Source organism: Mytilus trossulus, chromosome 4 (genome assembly GCF_036588685.1).
Source record: "Mytilus trossulus isolate FHL-02 chromosome 4, PNRI_Mtr1.1.1.hap1, whole genome shotgun sequence".
Classification (NCBI taxonomy): domain Eukaryota; kingdom Metazoa; phylum Mollusca; class Bivalvia; order Mytilida; family Mytilidae; genus Mytilus; species Mytilus trossulus.
The window spans coordinates 1,488,664-1,512,901 of record NC_086376.1 but is presented as its reverse complement, the minus strand read 5'-3'; the positions used below and the strand labels follow the sequence as shown (position 1 = coordinate 1,512,901).

At 30.4% G+C, this 24,238-nt stretch overlaps 1 protein-coding gene across 4 annotated transcripts; it reads right to left on the bottom strand.

The window, feature by feature from the left end:
* Positions 1-420: 420 nt before the first annotated feature.
* LOC134714465 (stabilizer of axonemal microtubules 2-like) lies at positions 421-22,010 on the bottom strand. 4 transcript variants are annotated; one of them, XM_063575739.1, is made up of 6 exons: positions 21,860-22,010; positions 15,403-15,545; positions 15,127-15,157; positions 6,170-6,282; positions 2,218-2,304; positions 421-1,868 (listed from the first exon to the last, which is right to left on the bottom strand). In XM_063575739.1, the coding sequence occupies exons 1-6, from the start codon at positions 21,889-21,891 to the stop codon at positions 907-909; spliced, it is 1,368 nt and encodes a 455-aa protein (XP_063431809.1). In that variant the 5' UTR covers positions 21,892-22,010; the 3' UTR covers positions 421-906. The 4 variants fall into 4 exon arrangements, with proteins under 4 accessions (XP_063431809.1, XP_063431810.1, XP_063431808.1 ...); XM_063575740.1 differs by lacking the exon at positions 15,127-15,157 and adding an exon at positions 15,042-15,072; XM_063575738.1 differs by lacking the exon at positions 15,127-15,157 and having other exon boundaries at positions 15,372-15,545.
* Between the last annotated feature and the right edge of the window lie 2,228 nt (positions 22,011-24,238).

The window sequence follows — 24,238 nt, the reverse complement described above, 5'->3', positions numbered from 1 at the left end:
AACACATTACAAGAATTACCTTGGATAAGCATTGACCATTCAATAGGCCTGACTTAACCAAAACTTACATTCTAAGGTTGAAGGAAAGCAAGTTTCAATCTTGTAGACACAATACATAAAACAGAGGAATATTGCAAAAATTAACAATGGCACTACAAGAATAAATAAACAATAGTAAAAGAGTATTATAGTATAATAAAGGAAACTTCTATACCCAAGAAATCTTCAAGACAATATAATCACTCTAGAAATGGTTTTTTACCAGATACAACCCACAACATCTTTAAATTTTAACTTAATAAGATACGAAAAAAACTGCACTTTCAATTTGATAACTTATTTTGACATTGGCAGAAATCTTAACCAAGCCCTAATGTTTTTCTAACATATTTTAAAAAATCTTTAAAAAACTCAACTACAAGAATAAATAAACAATAGTAAAAGAGTATTATAGTATAATAAAGGAAACTTCTATACCCAAGAAATCTTCAAGACAATATAATCACTCTAGAAATGGTATTATACCAGATACTACCCACAACATCTTTCACTTAAGAGGTAAAAAAAACGCACTTTTGTTTTGTTATCTAATATTAACATTGGCAGAAATCTTAACCAAGCTCTGATGTTCTTTTTCTAACAAATTTAAAAAAATCTTTGAAAAAACAAATTTTAAATCATGATTTTTTTCAGTGATAATAAACAACCTCAGTGAAATTAAAAAAAAACATATCTAAAGTATACAATATGGAACATGTATTCTGATGCAGGAGAATATCTTCCCATCCAGAATATTTCTTTATCACAATAAATTCTTTTCATGTAGATATCATGTTATGTAATAGTGTTCAGCAGCATTTCTTTATAAAAATATAGTATATATCACAGACATAAGATATAAGAATGTTAAGCTACAGCCATGGGTGTACGTGCCGACATGGGTAATTTCTGTATTGTAGACATGACAGGTACATTATGTCTTTCACACATGATCACTCTATTAGCTGGTAATTGTGGATCATGGCATGGACAAAGTGGCATTTGTTTTTTGGTATAATCAGTTCTGTACATTGTACCATCTTCAAATCTAGCATTACTCTGGAATGCTGTGTTATCTGGCCGGAATGACTGAGTTGGATGAACACCATGAGGTACATAGTGAGCCTTGTATGTGGGCATGCCTTCAAATGGAGCCGCATTAGGTTGATATTCATCTCTTTGGTGAGGTTGATTTTTCTGTAATGCCCATTTCTTATAATCTTGAGAATAATTAGTTGTGCCATCAAATGGAGCATTTCTTGCTTTGCCAGCAGATGTTGGTCTCATTGCCAGATTTTTAGTTAATGGTAGTTGTGTGTATGTAGCGTTATGAGTTGTTTGTGTGTACATTTCACCCTCAGGTTTTTGGTATGCGTCATGTTGATGTACATATGGTCTATCCATTGGCCATTTGATATAATCTTTACGATTGGTTGTTGTATCTTCCAGTGGTTGTCCAGATGAGAAAGCAGCATTGTCAGGTTTAAAGCTCCTGGTTGGTTGTCCATGTTGACCTTTGTAGTCTCGTCTGAAGGTTGTAAGGTCATCCAGTGGTGCCGATGATGGTTTGTATCCCTCTTGTTGATGGAGGTGTTTGGCGGGGAGAGCATGTTTCTTGTATTCAGCACGATAATCTGTCATGTCAGCAAATGGTTGGTCCGATCCGATAGCAGCTTCCATTGGTCTTAAAGGTTCACGTTTGGCCTGGTTATATTTACGGAAATCATGATGCATGGTACTCTCTCCTTCAAATCTTTGTGTTGGAGCCTGATAGGAATCTCTTAAGCCATAAGGTTGTTGTCGACTGGCATCCCATTTTTTGTAGTCAGCTTAAAAATAAATGAAGATTTGAATTCATTTTAGTAATTTGATATATGTTGTTAATATCAAAAAAAGAGAAATTGTTAAACCATTCTCAATGAAAACTCAAAATCAATCACATATAAAAATGTCTTCTTATTTTGTTAATTGTATTGGTATAAATTATGCTGTCATAGTTTTCTCGTTTATTCCACATTTTTCATGTTCAAGCCTTTAAAAGTAGACTTTTTAGTATGGTTTTTTGTCATTGTTGATTGCCATACACTTATATAGTTGTCTAATAGGCAATAATACCACATCTCCTTATTTTTAAAACCTATGATTTTTTTAATTTATATTCTAAATATAAACAAGTACCTCTATATGTTGGTTCTCCTTCAAACCTGCCTCCTGGTAGTCTCTGTCCATCGTGTTTAATAGCATGCACTCGTTCTGGGTGCTTTTCTGAAAATACAAATGTAAGATTCAATATTAAGAAGTCAGCATTGTTATCTTAGTCTTCATCAAGATCAGAGAAATCATTAAAAAAAATGTAAATTTATTAAAAACTAATTCAGAATAAGGACTGTCAGTAAATACAACAGTTTATATCCAACCATACTCCTCCCCAACTCAAATACAGAAAATTTCAGTTAATATAGGTTATACCTTATTTATACCTATTTTACAGGTCTATAGATTATACTAGGATAATACTGGTTTCCTTTACACAATACATAATTATTACTTTACTTTATTGAATAATGCTTCCCTTTACTAAATTAAAGAGGTTTTTTTAACCATAATTTAAATCAAAAACATTTATTGTTTTTACTGATTCTATCTTTTAAAAGAAATTAAAACAGTAAAACTAGGATATTATCAATAGCAACTTTTTATAATATTTTTTTTTTTAATTTTGAGTTATCTCCCCTTTTCACCAATAGCAACATCATCAATACATCAATATTTACCCAAATCTGATCAACAAAGAAACATTGTTAAGTGCAAGTTAGTCTTTTCCATTCAGACATTTAAATTTATAAATCAGTTCAAATTGTTGTGTCAATATAAATCTATATATCATTTATCAAAAAACTATGAAGTGTATACGGAAAAAGAGAAGTTCAAATATAAACAACAATGATCTTAAGAAAACGTTGAGTAAATCAATTCTAATGGAATTTCTTTGTACCTTTTATCATTAGATTGAAGAGTTTGACCTCGGACATTGATAACTACTTGTCATATTTAACAAATGAACAAAAGTCATACTCGATATACAGTTCAATGGAAATTAATGAGGAATATTTAATCTTCAAAATTCTGTCATATCTCAATATCTATGTAGAAATATCCACTGACGACATCAGGAGATATTTCCACAATAATTTAAGCTAACATGTAAATATATTAAAGGAAAGGCTTTATTTTGCATGATCCAAGAACAAACACAGATACAAAATTAACAATTTAATTTGAATCAAAGGAAACAAGAACAAATTGTAATTTCAACACAAGTTTACATAGTCTCTTGTTGTTTTAAAACATATACCCTTGTTGTTTGCAATATGGATAAAGGGAACTGAACTCTATAACAAAGTGATTAGAAATTTTTCCCCGAGGGTATCACAAGCCCAGTAGTCAGCACTTTTTGTGCTGACATGAATTGTCATTGATATGGTTATATTCATAATTTTACTGTTTACAAATTTTAGAATTTTTTGAAATACTAAGGCTTTTCTACCTCAGGCATAGATTAACTTAGCTGTATTTGGTAAAACTTTTCTAAGGCATTTTGGTTCTGAATGCACTTCAACTTCATACTTTATTTGGCATTTTTTACTTTTTTGGATTCGAGCGTCACTGATGAGTCTTTTGTAGTCGAAAGGTGCGTCTGGCGTATATACTAAATTTAGTATCTATGATGAGTTTATTTAGAAGTAATAATTTGCTACCATTAACTCCATATTGACATAACACCTATTGGTTTGGACACGTTTAATTCAGTTTTTCTTTAAAATTTGAAAATATACAGGAATTCACAAATCGCACATCACCATCTTGTTTAAATTTACCTGTCAAATCAACTTAATAGTTATCATATTATTATGTAAGAAAATTTCTGGAACAAAAAATTTACAGCATCTAAAGAGTTATTTGAACAACACTTGGAAAATCAAAGAAATTCCTAAAAATCAGCATCATTATCAGAGTTTAATATAAATGGTGACACAAATGAGAAGGCCTACATTGATTATTCTTAATCATAATAATTTGAAAATAATTTTAACCAAAGCTGCAATGCTTTATTAAAGTAGATAAATTGCATATATCTCAGAAGGTTTAAAAAATGATTTTACTTTAGGGCTAATTTGTCACCAACTTAATTCTTTGGCTTTTTTAAAACTAAAGGTGTCATGTTATCTAGACATTAAAATTTAAATAAAAACCTGTAATCAATGTAAAAGATTTAAGGAACGTGGAATTTCTCAACAAGTTATTCAGCTTGCACAAAAACTTAGTCTAAGTAAAAGTTTAAACAATATCTAATGTATCAAGATTAATTTATAATAGTGGTTGTTGACAAAGACATACATGTTTATTGAACTTAAAAACAATTTCTTTACTAATATCCCAGTTTCTTGCACGTTCTCACGATATCTTTCTTGTTAACGTTAAGATTGTTTGTAGCAGGTTGAAGTATTTTCCTGTCTTAATAGCACTTAAGAAAAAAAATCCTTGACGTTACTAGGATATATAACACAACAGATCGGGAAATCAATTCTTCTTACTTTGGCCCAGATTACAAGCATTGGTGTTATAATTTATAAGGATACCGATTCCTATTTTATTGATTTCACTGTAGGATTTCATCAAACATTCATATTAAAATTTTCAAAATCATTTGAAAATGAGCATATCAGTCAAAAAACTTCTTTCTATTATGACAATGGTTTGTCAAAGCAATGGAAATTGAAGAACTTGATATTAAAAAAAAAATTAAAATGCTGGTTTTAATATAAAATGTGAATTATAATTCTTTAAATTTTTAATAACCATAACATAATACAGCTATTAAAGAAAAACAAATTATCAATTGAAATGAAATTCGAGCAATATAAAAACCAGTTTTAACTCAACAGATTAAGAGGAAGAAATATGACTGATTCACAACCCCTTATTGTCCCAAACCTTATATTGTTTCAATTTACATGTACATATACTGTAATACAGTTTCTTTTCATGAGAAAAAATCAGAACAGTTAAAAACACTGATATCATAAATAATAATCATGTTCTAGGGAAAAATAAAGATTATTGGAACAGAGCCATTATAGAACCAACATACATTTTGTGTACTGATGAAAACCTCAGAGTTTGTAAGTTAGACAATACATACACTCAGAAACCTCTTATATATCTAACATCATTTATAATGAGGATAATTACAAATCATTTGCTTATTGGCTTGTGTGCAATTACATTTTGTTTGTTTGTCCCAATAGATGTTGTAATTACTAAATATTCAGGTCTTAAGGGAGACAAAAATAATTAGAAACCTTTTCTGTATCAGTTTTATACTTAAACAATCTCAATTTTATAATATTCATTGTGCAAGATTTAGCAATTTTTCTGTAATTGAATCTTTAACATTGCTCAACCCTTTACTCCATAATAATAAATGATGTCTTTTGACGCCTGTGTAGTACCTCAGTTGATACACTTTGACTACAAAGTGTCTGGAGTAGACTAAATAAAATTTGTATCAAATATGAAAAGGAATATCAAAAGAATATCCGTCTTAAATTTGATGAAATATTAGTTTTTCACAATGCATTAATACCTGAAAGCATATTATCAGAAGTTTATTGAAAAATTCTATGCAAATCAAGTATGCAAAAAAAAAAATTCAATGGAGGAATGGGTTAATCTAAGTTACTTAAAGATTATTAAAATGTTACTGATACTATATTTGCATGAAAGCAGTTTTTTTTTTATATATATATCAATCAAAATCCAAACATTGGGCAAAGAAATAGTTGAGTGTTTCAATTTGGAATAAAATTTGGGATCTCTTGTTTCCCAGTAATTTTTTCTTATTCTGTTGGACACAAATTTCAAAGCATTGAAATCCTCGAAGTGTTTTAAAATTTCAATAATAGTAAATATGAAAAATTCGAATGTATTTTATAGTATTCAACCTAAAAATGACAAGGAACTATGTAGTTTGAAGAAAGTAAAACCAAAACAGACAGACACAAAGACAGGTTCATTTTAAAAGCAAAATACCAAGGAAACAGTAATATTTTCAAAAGTTCTAACCAACCTGTATATTCTTTCTTGTAAGACGTCATGCCATCCATATTTCCTTCTGGTCTTTTATATTGCTCAGCCTGTCTGACATAGGGCTTCTCAATAGGATGTGGTACATAATCTTGTCTGTAAAAGAAAGGAAAAATATTTCATGAGATAACTAGAGGCTCTTTATTGTGTCGCTCCCCTTGGTCAGTATGTGCATATCATAAACTAATAACAAATTACCAGATTTAACGAATTTATGAAAATTGTTAAAAATTTACTATAAAAGGCAATAACTCCTTAATGGGTTAATTGACCATGTTGATCATGCTGACTTATTTGTAGGTCTTACTTTGCTGAACATTATTGATGTTTACAGTTTATCGCTATCTATAATAATATTCAAGATAATAACCAAAAACTGCAAAATTTCCTTAAAATTACCAATTTAGGGACAGCAACCAAATAACGGGTTGTCAGATTCATCTGAAATTTCTGGGCAGATAGATCTTGACCTGATAAACAATTTTACACCATGTCAGATTGCTCTAAATGCTTTGGTTTCAGAGTTATAAGCCAAAATCTACATTTTCCCTCTATGTTCTATTTTTAGCCATGGAGGCCATCTTGGTTGGTTGGCCAGGTCAACAGACACATTTTTTAAACTAGATACCCCAATGATGGTTGTGGCCAAGTTTTGTTAAATTTGGTCTAGAAGTTTCAGAGGAGAAGATTTTTGTAAAAGTTAATGATGACAACGACGACAACAAGTGATGAAAAAAGCTCACTTGGCCCTATGGGCCAGGTGAGCTAAAAAAGCGGGAGGGCTGAGTAATAAATACACTATTTATATCCTCCCATTTGTTTATATGTATGTCCAATACATATAGTTTAATCAGTAGATTGTTCTATATACAATATTAGATCAATGTCAGAAAGATATCATTTTTTTTGTATGAGGCTGAGAAACTGGGGTTTAGAGCGAGGTTCTACCGAGCCCTTCTCCAGTTTTTGTGCAGAGTACAAAAAAGTTGATTTTTTTTCTGACATTGACCTAATATTGTTGTTATACTGCAACTTAAATAAATAAATTCATAGCTATTTAAATTGTAACACAAATTTCAAACTTATTTTCATCCCTTAATGAACCCCTGACTGTGGAAAAAAAATGACATTGCACATGTACAAAATATAGCTGTGCTACTATATTTAGGAAATAAACACAACTTGTTGCAGTATAAATCTCTTTATTAATTGTGGTCTTAATAATTTTGTATTGCAGATGTCAATGTATACTTGTTGAGCCTAACAGAAGTTCCCTGGAAACTGTTATAAACAATCAGATAATATCTGTTCCTTTTAGAACAAGTATTCTGTACCTTTTATTCTGTAAGGAACAAAATTTGTAACAATATCAAATCTTGTCATTCCTACGAGAAATATAATATAAATTTAACTAAATGTCTCTGTTTCTACTAAATTAATCAACAACTTGACCAGACTCTTTGTGTTTAGAAGCTATCCATATACTCTGGGGTCATTATTAGTCATTAAGAACCTTTTGTCCAGGATTTGTAGGTTTTTTGGGAAAAGACAAGTCCTGAATTATAACAATGTATCAAAATTTCTCATAGGAAAGGATTGTATGCAAAGTTTTCAACTTTTGGCAAACCACAAAATCAAGTATCCAAGAATATTTATATTTTTTCATTCGATGAACATTTATAGCTTCCTCAAAAAAGATTTTTCCAATGTTGTTCTTATGTCATAAAAATAATCAGATGAACAATTTTATTGATGTAGGAGGGAATTACAAGGGGTCAATTTAAAAAAAAAAAAAAAAAGAAACAAAATCAGATAATAAAAGCACCTTTTCTAAAGAATGCAAAAAGATAAAATCTTGTAAGGAAAAAAAACAATGATATTTTAATCAAATGAGTTTTTCTCATGAGCATTGTTGTCTTTTCTGACATAAAGGTAAAGAAAGCTAGTCTTAGATCTCTTGAATGATGAGATTATTAATGTCTGGAATGGTGACAGATAATCAATTAAGTAAAGAAAAGGAAAAAAAAATCAGAAAAATTGAAATCCTACAAAATTAAAAAAAAATCTATATTTTACAATAGGATTGAAGTCAAGCAAATATATCCTGAATAAAATACATACACCAACAGGTACAATGCATACTGGGGCTAACGGGGTCTAAGCATGATGCTAGATTGACAGATTTTTTTGTAAGCCTGACTCTTAAAAGTAAAATTATTGTGCTTGAAAACAGTTGGGCTGACGCATGAAATTAAAAGCGTTATTATTACAATGATAAGCGGGATACTGGAATCATACAAAGGAATCATCAAGACAACCCCCCAATGAGACCCTCTATCCAAAAAGACATTTGAACTGGATACAAGAATTTTATCTGGTAAAATATGACATTACAAGAGTTTAAACTGTCACATCCTTTAATCATGTTAATGGTATACTTTAAAATACATCACTTTTCCATGTGACATGTCGTGTAGCTGTATTTTGTTAGCTAGCACATAACTTTTTTTTCTATAGATCTTTTCAAATTTCAAAACAATTTAATGACTTTAAATGTAACCAAAAATCTCTACTGAATATAAATGTTATTGTTTAAATCAAAACTTGTATAATTGACTTCTACAAATTTTATTTAAATATTTTACTTAGTAATTTGCCACCTTTAAGTTTTACATTTAATTGCCTTATTTATTTCAAAATTGTAGTTACATTTAATAGTATGGTAGACCGGATCTGACATAGATATAAAGGACTATTCTGAATAGCACAATTTGTCCAACATAACGAAGGAACATTCTTCAGACAAGTAAATAAAACATTGACTAGAGTAACTTTTTTTTAATAATGCATAAAAATACAAAACTTCATAAGAAGAAACAAGTTGAAGATGATACCATCCCTTGGCATGCTTGGCAAGGACTGTAAAATCTGGAATACATTACCCTTCAGTCTTTAGGTCCTTCAAAAACAGTAATAGTAGTAAGATCATACTAACCCTAGTGTATGGTACAAAATTTGAAACAAGAAACAGTTTCATCATACTAACCATGCATCTAGCTTTGTCATACAAACCATTTTTTATAAGACTTATTTTCATGAATAAATACAACAATGTACCATTATCTTCATATTTTTATGCTTAAATTAAACTAAAGCCATAATCTAGGTTTTTTTTGTACAAAAATTAGCAAGATCTAGGATTTTATAATAAAACTTACCAAAAAAATTTACTATTAGAAGCTTAGTTTTTAACTTTCATAAAAAGAAGAATAAGTTACAGCCAGTCTAGAGCACGAGGAACAGAGCCAAATTAACACTATACATGTTTTCTATGTTTTTCATGAATTTATCTTTCTATTCCTTAAAAATGGGTCCTACAACATTGTACTAACCCTCGCCTAGGACTTTTACCAATTACAGGAACTGCTTTATCATAGGCCACTTTATCATAAACCATCCATTTAGCAGCCTCTTGACGTTTATTTTCCCTATCACGAATCCTAGTGACACTTTCCTCATCAAGTTTTGTATAAAATTCGTGATCTCGAGGAGAATTTTGGGCCATATCTTCCTGTGTATATCCAATATTATTTTGCCTACTAACAGGCATTGCTCTATCATCACCCCTTTTATCATAAATCATCCATTTAGCATCCTCTTTACGTCGACTTTCACGGTCATCTATTCTCTGAATATTTTGCTCATCCAGTTTTGTAAAGAATTCTGGATCATGACGCCTTACATTTGTATCCCTGGGAGTATTTCTTGGAGTCATAGCCTCCTTACTGTGTCCAGGGATACCCCCGTCTTTATCCAACAGAATATAAGCCATGTTCACTGATGTGGGTATTCCAATATAATGTCTTCTTAATTGATTTTTCACCTTTTATATCATGTGAGCTTAAATGGGCATGTTTACATTATAGATGGGGTATATAAATTCCTAAAACTTGTATGGACGGTTAGTCCCCCGAATTAAATACCAAATAATAAGTTGCTTTCAAGGGTGTGAACTATAATTACAGAGTACGAGGGTAAATATCCATTGGCTTAAGTAGATTCTTATACATTGTTATCAAATAGAGGTACGATTTCTCTAATATATTCATAAGACCCTTTAATACATGGTTATCAATAGTTTTTGATAACGGTTACCCCTAATTGAGCCTTCATGTTGATGCATTTCGATATTGAATTTTTATTGGTACCCTGTAGCTTAACACAGTTTAAGTTTAATATTATGTATGCAAGCAGATAGGCTCAATAAATCACCATGGTTCTAGCCGACTGTTTATTATTTTTAATACTTGATTTGACAAATTGAGATTTTATTGTAAGAATAATACTAAAAATTTACGCTATGAATACATATTATTTAATTATAAAATGAGATCGGGGATATCAATCAGTGCATTCATAGAACTAATCACCGTGAGTTAAAACGTAATCTACAGAATAATTAAAATCAAAACTGGCAAGTTTATTTATTAACTTTCTGTCTTTATTATGTTTTGTGTGAAAAAACTATTTACTTTCAACATTTCTGTCACCACTATCAGTAATTATAATCAGGAACCAAAAATAAACTATAATAAAAGATCAGTGAAATCTTATTGATCTTTTTCATGCAAACTATTTTTTCTTCATTTCAATACAAAAGTTGTATTTTTTGTTTACTGTTAGTAAAATTGGTACAGTGTTACTTTTTATTCTCACGTTAAAAACAAATTAAAAAGGCCAAATAACTCGTACCAAGGTTTCTTTTCCAAAAATGACATACCAGTAGATGTGACATGGCCATTGTTATACTGGTGTGTTTTTAGCTTGTACTTCTGTAAATATAGACAATGCAATTTTTCATAGGAATTATTAAAGTTCTTTTGCAGCTTAAACTGTGTCACTTTCACTAGGAAGTTTTCTCAGGAAGTTATTCCCCTTTCAGGTTAAAACTGCATGAAAGCCCATTTTGGAATTTTTAAAAACATTTTCACAAATCTAATACAATTTCATACCAATAAGAACTCAATTTTGTAATTATAATCAAGAACAAAAAATAAACTTTAATGAAAAATCTTATTGATCTTTTTCATGCAAACTATTTTTTCTTCATTTTTAATACAAAAGTTGTATTTTTTGGTTACTGTTAGTAAATCTGGTACAGTATTACTATTTTTTCTCAAATTTAAAACAAAATAAAAAGGCCAAATAACTCATACCAAGGTTTCCTTTCCAAAAATGACATACCAGTAGATAGGGTATTGCCATGTCACATCTAAATAAGATCTAAAAATGCACTAAAAATAGTTTGATGAGTTATCCCCCTTTTCAGCATAACATATCAGGAAAGATCACTTTGTAACAATATTTAAAAACATCTCCACAATTGAAAGTTTGTACCAAGAAGAACTCAATATTGAATTGCAACTTGTGAGTTTGTAAGTTATCAGTTTGGTATAAAATTTGAAAATATGATTCAAAATATACCTATGAAACAATATTCCCACAAATGTTAGTCTTTTTAAAGCACCTATATATAATTAACATAGAATAATTTGCAAAAACATCCTCTTTTACATGGTCTTTTGTGTATGCAACTTACAATGTAGCTGAAAAAAGGGATTGAAAGGGCAAAAAAGATAGCCATGTTCAATTGCAATTCACAACTAATGATAGTTTTTGTTTGTTAAAACAACACTAAAATGTGTTGTATATGTATCATGTCTTGCATGCATACCCTGGTAATGTCCATTTTCCCCCATGAACTCTTCTTATATCATGCATGTTCTGTGAGACATGTTTCTTTTTGGCAGTATTTACAATTATTATATTTAAAATAATGTTGATATTTTGTTATGCAAACCTTTATGTCTATGATATTTAGTACATAGGATTAGGAGCATGTGTTCAATAACATATAATCAAACAAAATTAACCATGTTTTGCTTAAATATAAAACACAGTAATAATCGTTGTTTTCTGTTTCTTTTCAAAGAATTTTAAGTATTGATGGTATTAGAAATACTTGTGGTAAGTAATAGTTTGTTTATCTATAAATGAGTTTTATCTGATAGATTATCTAAATTTCAAGGTTTTTATTAAATGGTTGTTTATGTTTATGTTTACTTTCATATTGTGTTTATTCCTTTTTATAATTCTAAACCTTGAAAAGAATTAAGGAAACATCTCGCATGGAGATAATATGTAATGTTTAGATTTGTTTATATAATTATCTGCTCATTATTAAAATTTTAATATTTAGAACAGAGATATATTATTTACTAAATCAGCTTCTTTTTGTTGTTGGAATGGAAGCTTAGTATTTAGTTTGAAGGGTCAAAGGATTGTAATGTGTTATATATGTACATGTATATAAATTCCCACAACTTTTTATTTCTCTTTCCAATTTCTACACAAAAGAGATTCATATTTCATTCTGAAGTTTCAACTAAATCTGTAAGAGGAAATTTTTCAACTAATAATCTACCACACTTTTTGGGATTGTAATTGTTTTTCTTTGTTGGTTTAAAATTAACATCATCATAGCGTTACCTACCAGTACCTTAATGTAAGTTTGGTCTAGAAGTGTAAAGCCTGATGGAATCCTTTTCTATTATACCTACCAAATTTTAAGTTTATCCTTCTAATGCATGCCTTCTTAATGTGTGTCAAGTAATAACTAGAGGCTCCAAAGAGCCTGTGTCGCTCACCTTGGTCTATGTGAATATTAAACAAAGGAGACTGATGGATTTATGACAAAATTGTGTTTTGGTGATGGGGATGTGTTTGAAGATCTTACTTTTCTAAACATTCTTTCTGCTTAAAATTATCTCTATCTTTAATGAACTTGGCCCAATAGCTTCAGTGGAAATGTAAGTCAAAATTTACAAATTTTACAAAAATTGTTAACAAGAGTGCACACACTGAAATGTCTCGCCTTCTTTACTTATCATTGATATTATGTTGATAGTCCTAATAATAAAGCTTTATTACAACTGTCACATAAACTTAACATAAACCAAGAAAACTAAACATTGACCTTTGAACCATGAAAATGAGGTCAAGGTCAGATGAACCATGCCAGGTAGGCATATACAGCTTACAATTCTTCCATACAACACATAAAATTGACTTATTGCTTATACATGTAGTGTAAGAAAAACAGACCAAAACACAAAAGATTAACACTGAGCAATTAACCGTAAAAAATGAGGTCAAGGTCAAATAAAACCTGCGCAACTGACATGTAAATCATGAAATATTTCCATACACCAATTATAGTTGACCTCATAATTGCATATAGTATTAGAAAAAAAGGCCAAAACTCAAAAACTTAACTTTGACCACTGAACCATGAAAATGAGGTCAAGGTCATATGACACCTGCCAGGTAGACCTGTACACCTTACAACCATTCCATACACAAAATATAGAAGACCTATTGCATACAGTATAAGAAAAACAGACCAAAACACAAAAACTTAACTATAACCACTGAACCATGAAAATGAGGTCAAGGTCAGATGACACCTGCCAGTTGGACATGTACACCTTACAGTGCTTCCATATACCGAATATGCTAGACCTGTTGCTTATAGTATCTCAGATATGGACTTGACCACCAAAACTTAACCTTGTTCACTGATCCATGAAATGAGGTCGAGGTCAAGTGAAAACTGTCTGACAGGCAAGAGGACCTTGCAAGGTATGCACATACCAAATATAGTTATCCTATTACTTATAATAAGAGAGAATTTAACATTACAAAAAATCTTAACTTTTTTTCAAGTTGTCACTGAACCATGAAAATGAGGTGAAGGACATTGGACATGTGACTGACGGAAACTTCATAACATGAGGCATCCATATACAAAGTATGAAGCATCCAGGTCTCCCACCTTCTAAAATATAAAGCTTTTAAGAAGTGAGCTAACACTGCCCCGGATCACTATCCCTATGTCGAGCTTTCTGCTACAAAATTCGCAGGCTCGACAAAAATTGACTAAATAGGGCTTATAACTCCTTAGGGGGTCAATTGACCATTTTGGTCATGTTGACTTATTTGTAGATCTTACTTTGTTGAACATTTTTGCTGTTTACAGTTTATCTCTATCTATAATAATATTCAAGATAATAACCAAAAACAGCAAAATTTCCTTAAAATTATCGATTCAAGGGCAGCAACCTAGCAACAGGTTGTCAGATTCATCTGAAAATTTCAGGGCTGATAAATCTTGACCTGATAAACAATTTAACCCTCTGTCAGATTTGCTCTAAATGCTTTGGTTATTGAGTTATAAGCCAAAAACTGCATTTTACCCCTATGTTCTATTTTTAGCCGTGGCGGCCATCTTGGTTGGATACCAGGTCACCGGACACAATTTTTAAACTATATACCCCAATGATGATGGTGGCTAAGTTTGGTTAAATTTAGCCCAGTAGTTTCAGAGGAGAAGATTTTTCTAAAAGTTTACAGACGACGGACGACGGACACCAAGTGATGAGAAAAGCTCACTTGGCCCTTTGGGCCAGGTGAGCTAAAAAGAGGTATGGCCAATTTTCTTTAAAATTATTTCACACCAGTTTTTATTTTTTTTATTTAAGTTCTGCAATCTTTTTGGTATTCATTTTACTCTAAGTTTTTATCAACATTTGATGTATTTGCTTACCGGTACCTGTCATCGAATAATAAATGCAAAATATACTCATAACTGCAACTTTGACAAAAGTTTGAATGTTTATCCAAAACATGTATAGGAAGGACCATCAAAACCTTAACCTTAATGAACTTTGTAGTTTACCACCTTGTAAGGCCTCATCATTTTGGAATACACATAAAAATGAGGTATTATGACCTACCTTTGAGTTGTTCTATCTTGGAAGTCACCACCTTGCATAGCCTCATGGTTGTGTAAGACTTAAGAAGTCAGGTATTAAGACCTACCTTTGAGTTGTTCTATCTTGGAAGTCACCACCTTGCATAGCCTCATGGTTGGGTTAAGACTTGAAAAGTGAGGTATTGTCACCTACCCATGAGTAGTTCTATCTTAGAAGTCACAACCTGGTGGTTGGGTTAAGACTAGAAGTCCAGTATTAAGACCTAATTTTGAGTTGTTCTTTCTTCAAAGTCTACATGTTGCATAGCCTTATGGTTGTGTAAGACTTAAGAAGTGAGGTATTAAGACCTACCTTTGTGTAGTTCTATCTTGGAAGTCACCACCTTGCATAGCCTCATGGTTTGGTTTAAAGTTTTCCCGTGGACAGAGAGGATGCTGCCTATAGACATTGGAATATTCAGTAGTTTTATAAGATGGATCACCTTGGCCAATAATATCTTTGTGAACATGTGGAACCATATGCTTTCTGAAAGTAAAAAAAAAATGGATTATTCTTGGAACTCTCCTTAAATTTGAATTTAAAAAAAAAAAATTTTTTATAGAGATACACACACAAATTTATAATAATATTGTATTAAGAAATAAATCAAGTTGATTCATCAGTAATAAGTTTAAAAAATATAAATATTAAAATAGGCTTTTTCAAACTAAGACAATTTGCAAGATGATGAAGATATTCAAGTTCTAAATACTTTAATTTTGTTGTAAATTGAAACTTATGTATCTTAATTTATCATACAAGTAATTTACTTGTTCCAAATAGAATTAGGCTAAATTTAAGTAAATTATACATGAAAATATCTTTTCAGGTGACAGCTGTTATTGTATCAAATCTGTTTACAGCTCAAAGGGAAGTAACTCTATTTCAAATAGGAACAATTTAGATGAAATAGGTTATATAAATGACTACATGATTTTAAAGAGTTATGTTTGCAGACAATAAGATGTGGTAAAAGTCTAACAAAAATAGAGGTAAAGGAAATAGTTTATTTTCTTTTTTCTGAGAAAGATTATTCATGATAACAAACAGAGCTGATAGTATTTCCCCAAAATTTCTAAAATCTTAATTCCTAACTTCATCAGAGTATGGGGCACACTGCTTTTGAAAATGACATAACTAATGAAAATATGGATGTTATAATAACAATATTATGAAACTAAAATAACAAAATTATAATGTTATTTCAAAAGATTGTCATGTTCTGCTAATGTTGATAGTAAAACTGTGGAATAAGGTTAATGTAAACATTGGGAAAAATCAGCAGTGATTGTACTTTAATAAAGACTTATGATAAAATATTTTGTTTGTTTTCATTCATTCTGGGCTGCCTGATTTGTTAAACAGGCAAAACTGAATTTGGAGAAAATTTTACAACTTTATTCTTATAATATTCCCTGCTATTTCAATTCATTTAATTATGTAGTTCTCCACAAGAATAATGTGTTTCATAATTCATATATCATTAGTTAACACTCATAAACAGTATCATAGGCAAATCCCAGGGAGGCCCAGGCGCCCCCTCCCCCTTTTTTGGGAAACAAATGGTTGGAAAAATACTGGATCCGCCACTGAATATATTCCATATATGGTGAAAAATTAAAGAGATACTGTATGATTGCACATGAGACGACTATCCAGCAAAGACCAATTTAATTTATTATTAAATTATTATGTCAAAGACATATTAAAAAAGTAGATAAAAAATACCAAAAACTAAGGTAAATCTAAAAACAGGAAGTTCATAAAAACTGAAAAATTGTGAATCAATACTAAACTCCGAATTAGACACAAGAAACTAAAATAAAAAATCAAACAAGACTAACAAAGGCCAGAGGCTCCTGACTCGGGACAGGCCAAAAATTGCGGCAGGGTTAAACATGTTTATGAGATCTCAACCCTCCCCTATACCTCCAGCCAATGTAGAAAAGTAAACGCATAACAAAACACACATTAAAATTCAGTTCAAGAGAAGTGTGAGTCCGATGTCAAAAGATGTAACAAAAGAAAATGAATAAAATGACAATGATACATAAATAACAACAGACTACTAGCAGTTAACTGACATGCCAGCTCCAGACCTCAATTAAACTGATTGAAAGATTATGTCTTCATCGTGTGAATATCAGGCACAATCCCTCCCGCTAGGGGTTTAGTATCATACTATCATAAAATATTAGAAGAACATAACCAGTGTCATGCCAACAACTGTTTTAAAAAATAAAAAAAAATGTGTTTAGATGCCTACAAATAAGGTATTGCAGTTGATAGTATTAAAAAAAAGACACCAACAAAAGGTTTTTCTAGTTGAGGCCAATGTACATATCTCAACTATGACCAAACTCATTACATTATTGTAAACTACAAGAGAACAAAGATAATATAATGTGAAATAATTCAGAAGATAAAACTGAAACAGCCTGGTGCTATTAGTAAATAAAAAAACCAATCATACAGACTTAGTCGATATATGTAGAGCAAACCATTATAGACTCTGGATCATTTAGAGATATTATATAGACATGCATCTGTCTATTGCTGAAGACCATATGTTACCCTGTAGATGTCTTTTGGTTGTATTTTCATCAGGTTGCTGTCTCATTGTGCTCAGAAAATTGTGACAGACAGGAAAATATGATAGGCTGCATCGAATAGTGTTTCTCAGGAAGAAACAGCTAGAAAACTATTAGTATTTTTATTTTGGAAACTTTCTGAATGCCCTTACGGCCTTACATTTAGAAATTATCGGAGATTATACATAACATAGATAATATATTTATTCAAACTTTATGTCTTTAGGTATAATTATACCAAGTAAATCTTGTCAAATTATCAAGAAAGATAATATTTGTATACTTTAAATTGGAGTGTCAATTTGATGAAAAATAGTTGAAGGGACAGGTACATATAGTATGTATAAAGTTTGTAATCAATTTTAAGTAAGCAGGATCAATACATAACAGACACCTTTAACATACATACTAATTTACCTGTCCAAGTAATGTATACTGGTTCTTATCTTAAACAATGATCAAAATTTTAATACTAACTACATGTATTTGTGTTCAGGTGATCACCTTGGTATTATAAAGTGTTTACATCTTCAGATCAAGTACACTTTACAGTCACTAGGTACTTCACTTTCAAACTGGAGTTTTTGAACTTTTTTTTAGAATTTAACTAAAATTTTAATGCTTAAAATAAAAAACATGAAGACGTGAAAATAAAAGAATAATAAAATAACAAATAGTTAACTAATTAAATTTATTAAAGAAACATATTTATCCAAAGGAGATTGTACATGTATTGTTCCATTAAGTATATTACCTACAGACTTTCAGTCATTGGCAAATATTACAAATTTCTGAGGAAAAGGGGAAAATCAAGAAAGCAATTCATTACTTCTAAGCATGATTTAGTATAAAGAGACACAGAAAATTGGACAGATGAAAAGACAAAAAAAACGGACAGACAGAAGGATTGAAAGTCAAGGGTTACATTTAAATGAATGCCCTATCCGCCAATGGCGGGGGCATTCAAACTTTTTTTTATCAAATAAAAGTTTCCATCAAGATTCAAAGTTTGCATAGTTATAGTGAATTTAATGAGTCTGACCTGAAAGTGTAACTAAAAAAAGATTAATAATTGTTTAACTAATACTTATAAAACCACCTCATATATATATCTTTTCTTTTCATTTTAAAATACCCTTTGATGAAAAGGGAAAAACAACAAAAAGAAATAATTTTATATTGGAATATTAATCAAATATTTCTGTCATATCCTTTCATTTATATTTTCTACTCAAACATTTTCAAATTGAATATAGGAAAATATTTATCCTAATGATCAACAGAAGTAGAGTTTGATTTAAAAAGAGCATTTAAATATTCATAAAGTAGATGATATTTAAAAAAGGTGGTAAAAAGATAGAAAGTGTACCAAAGAATTTGTATAGATGAAATTTTGTTTTATTATTGAGCCCTATGCCAACCTGTTTAGCCAACAATCATTTATTCATTTGTCTTCCTTGTTACTGGGAGTAGGAACCAAAATATCAAAAATCATGGTAGTGACGTTCTTTTTGCTAACTCAAAGAAATTCCGCATAGATATTATAATAAAAGAACTAAAAGTTTTGTTTTTCAACATGAATTAACAATATGACTATATACATAAAATTGAGAATGGAAATGGGGAATATGTCAACTAGACAACCACCCAACCAAAGAGCTAAAAAAAAGTCAAATGTATAATTGTGTCTGTAAATTACCCTTTGAATCACTACTGAAATCATTTATCTACATTTTTCTACATAATATTCATCAGTATTGATTTTGATGCTAATACAACCCTTCCTATTCCTAAAATACCTAGCACAATGATTTAATTGTTATCCAAATCTGTTCAATTGAATAATTTCAATAAGTTTTCAATTTTTAATGAATACTCAATAAAGTTAGTTTAATGTTTAGAAATTTCACAGCTTTCCTGTAACAGATATATTTGAAAGGTTTAGTATAACATTTAAAATATTCTTTTCTTTCATATTCCATGGATCAACAAGTTTGGAAAGTGTATTCTCATATAGTACTTTTGATTATATTCATTTTGAAATTGATATCCTCATATTTAATGTAAAGTTACATTGTAAGTATATAAATACAAAGTTCTCTTTGTCCATATGAAAACATATCAGTTAAAAATTTGACAGCTAAAAATAAACATTTCTTTGTTTTAATGCTTTCAATTGTTCATTTATATAAAATTTTATTATTCAATAATTCTGAAAAGTTTATTTATTTGAAAATCAACTTTAAATATGTTTTGAGAGATAAAAAGATAAAAAGATAAAAAGGTGACTGAAATGACTGAGGCAGGATTTTTTAAAAAGAATTTACAAAATTGTACAGTACATTTCATTTTTGTTCATGAATATATATATAAATGTCAACTTGTCCATTCAAATACATCTTATTTCTTCAATAATAAGAAATGCTCACTTATCATAAATATTTAATTTTATGCTAGACACTACCAAACTTAAGTAATAATAACTATCATGACTATACAAATTAACAATGGTATTTTTAAATGCAAAGCAAGATTCATTCATTTGAGCAGAGAGAAAAACAGTAGTACAAAGAAGCTTTTACATCATTTTTGTGTTATTGAAATCAAAATGTAAGTAAAGTATAATCTTACATGTAGTTGAACAAACAAATTAGGCATGTATACACATATGAATGACAATTTTACTTTATTTGGTAAAGGATTATATAAAAGGCCACTATAAATGATGGATTAAAATGTCTGGGCATTTATAAAAGCAGATTATGTTTGTATGGTGTAGAGGAAAGGATGATGCTGAATTCCTTGATTCATGATCACCATGAGGAATTGGAAGGTATTCCACTCGTATTCCAGCGATTGGAAGGTACATGTAATCACAATTGCTGTTTATCATCTCAGTGACATATATATCATATCACATATAGGATATAGAATTGCTTTGAATATGTAGTAGAAGATCCGACTATACTACAAGATAGAAGGAACTTTTGTGCCAATTTGAATGGTCCTTTTAAAATTGGTAGTGATTTTCCCATGAAAATCCCTGATGAAAATGATTTACGTCTTAAAACATGTACATTTATCAATTTTGTTTCATTGGTTGAACAATTATCAAAAACAATTGATGCACTGTAGAATATTACAAATCCCTAAGATACATGTACTTGATATAAGGACCTGTTAGCTAGGCCATAAGGGCAGATAAATATAGCTATACAGAATTGTTTTAGTGGAATCATTTGATAAGTGGTCTTTCTCGTTTTGTTTATATAGATTAGACCGTTGGTTTTTCCGTTTGAATGGTTTTACACTAGTAATTTTGGGGCCCTTTATAGCTTGTTGTTCGGTGTGAGCCAAGGCTCCGTGTTGAAGGCCGTACTTTAACCTATAATGGTTTAATTTTAAATTGTTATTTGGATGGAGAGTTGTCTCATTGGCACTCACACCACATCTTCCTATATCTATTTAGATGTAAAATAAAATCGATTATTATTTGAAAAGGGTACTTTTTCCCCAAAATATGTCTTGTACTGTGGATTCATTAATTTTAGTTGGATACCAATTTTCGTGGATTTCGTGGTTACAGGTGAACCACGAAATTAAATGTTCAACGAATTACAACTTTTCTATAGGCTTATATGTAGACTTCATCAAAACGACGAAATTAGATATCCACGAACATGCAAGTTTTCCCTAATCCACGAAAATAAATGAATCTACAGTACAATGTATGTGCCATTTACAATAGAGTAACAATGAAGTTTAAGTCTCAAAATATATAAATTGACCATTCAGGTTTATTCTACTTCTGAGACCAAAACATTTACATTTTAGTCCAAGATGATTTCAAAGGTATATCTGTTAATGTCTTTATTGACACAGTTCAGATCCATCATTTCATTGTAACCTTTAAGTCCTAAATCAAAGATGATTGTAGTTCATTAGCCAACTCAATTTTAGTGTAGAGTTATCCCCCATGCTACAGAAATTAGACTTGTTAAATATCATAATAAACAGCATTTTAATTTGATTTTACTATTGAATCTCAGCAACTTCTTTGTCTTCAATACAATGTCCAATAACAAGTTTAAGAGATTAGTGTAATCCGATACGTTAATTAAATCACCGGTAATACGATCAACAGGTGCCCGTTGCCCTTTAAATTTATATTTATAAATTGTAACAGATAATCTTAATAAAATTACTTACCCACATATACATAATGTACACAAGTTCGACATTTTTGTATTTTAAACTGCAATTTGAAAATTTCTCCTTTACTTTTCTAAATTTCAGAACATTAGATGCACGTTGCTAAGTATACATGCATTCAAATGTTTATCAAAGATGGTGGGTGACAACAGACGAGTCGACTTAGACTGTAGGGAGACATAGTTTATTTCTTTATAAAACGTCTTGTAAAAAATGATTCTTTTAAACAAAATGTCATTTATTGACAATTCAACATTCAAATCATAAGGTTCCATCAGCATCATGTCCATATAAAATAACATGTGTTTAAAATTATTTGACTCTTTTAAACCTGTCTACCCTAAAAATAAAATAACTTTCTCTTTCAGCCAACTGTAACATTTTAGGTATTTAAAACTGTATAAAGTGATGTAAATTAAACAGGAACAAACGCATATCATAATCTCATATGATCTTGAACAGCGAGATGATTTTTTCGTTGCTGGTATATTTAAAGATTACCACACTAAATATAATGCAGTTTACATTGGAGGAAAATACTTTTTAGTGCCACTGTTCAAAATCTAATAAAAAATGGTTTGCAATCATAAAGTAGATTTGAAAATACGTAACGTCGTCTTTTCTTTTCTTTTCTTTCCTTTTTTTAATTTTCTGTTAATATTATAAAGCTTTCAGTGAATACCAGTATAATCCTTTATATAAGTCATTGCAGATCATTGCCATGGATTTGGAGTCTTACTATAAATTATACAAATATTTGGTCATAGGTAGTCAGTTGCATATGGACCGGATAATTTGTTTAAAAAGCTCTCCCCAATTTCCAAAACAATTTCAGGAAAAAGGGGGAGGGCTAAACAAAATAACCGACTGTCCCCACCTAAGAAATAATATACCAGAAGTACAAACAAGATCTTTAAAAAGAAATAATATTAGAAAAACTTTTCAATCTTCCAAATTTTATGTTATTCGATGTCATTTATGTCATTTATGAATATTGTATTAAAAAAATATTAGTTGATCGATTTCAAGCTTTCCTTCATATGTCCCAGACAGGGTGAAATATTAACAAAATCATCTACGGTGGTTTTGGTACTTCAGCAGTTCAAATTCATCCCTTTTCATGAAGCTGTTGTGAGCGATGTGTTGGATAATAATATGTGCAGTATGGACCTTACAGTTGCCAAAGTATTTTAGATAATTAATTATGTACTTATTTCATTCATTTTTGTTGAGTATGTCTGCGACTTTTGTCGCAACAGCTAGCGATATATACAAAATGTAGCAATCCTACCCGGCCACTTCCACTTTTATTTTTTGTCTATCTGATGAGTTAAGCCTTTTTCAACTAATTTTTATAGTTCGTTTCTTATGTTGTACTGTTATACCACTGTCCCAGGTTAGGGGAGGGTTGGAATCCCGCTAACATGTTTAACCCCGCCACATTATTGATGTATGTGCGGCGAATTGCCTCACTTTAAATGCACATGCCCTACGGCCTTGTGTGCCTGTCCCAAGTCAGGAGCCTGTAATTCAGTGGTTGTCGTTTGTTTATGTGTTACATATTTGTTTTTCGTTCATTTCTTTACATAAATAAGGCCGTTAGTTTTCTCGTTTGAATTATTTTACATTGTCTTATCGGGACCTTTTATAGCTGACTATGCGTTATGGGCTTTGCTCATTGTTGAAGGCCGTACGGTGACCCATTGTTGTTAATGTTTGTGTCTGTTTGGTCTTTTGTGGATAGTTGTCTCATTGGCATCATACCACATCTTCTTTTTTATAAATACTAAATACACAAGTACTAACTCTGTGGTTAAGGTTTAGGAACTTTTATAAGCTTTGCGAAACTATTACAGCTGGATTGTTACCAAAATTGGACAGAACTTTGCTCATGATCATTATATAATGTCGACCGACGAGCAGTAAATTTTGTAAAAAAAAATCCTGTTAACATTATTCTACTTATGAATGGACGTAGTTTTTCTGCTAGTTAACATATAAACCTTTACTCTATGGTTCAGTTTTAAAATTGTAAATAACGTTCTTAAACTCTCCTGGATTTCTACCCGGCAAACTTGGACAGAAGCTTGTTTATGATCAAAAGCGAGTATCTAGAAGGTCATTTTGTAAATTCATTTCCTGTTTTCCGTATATTCCTTATAAACGGACTTTTTTTTCCAGTTAACACAGTCTGTTGTTTTTAAAACATATATTAAATTCATTAACCATTATTGGATTTTTACCAAACTGGGACATAAGCTTCTTACAACCAAAAGACAGTATCTAGAGGAAAATAAAAAAAAAAATTCTTTTATCATTTGTTTATTCAATAAATTTATGTTTCAACACTTTTATAAATCTATAGATTTGATTGCA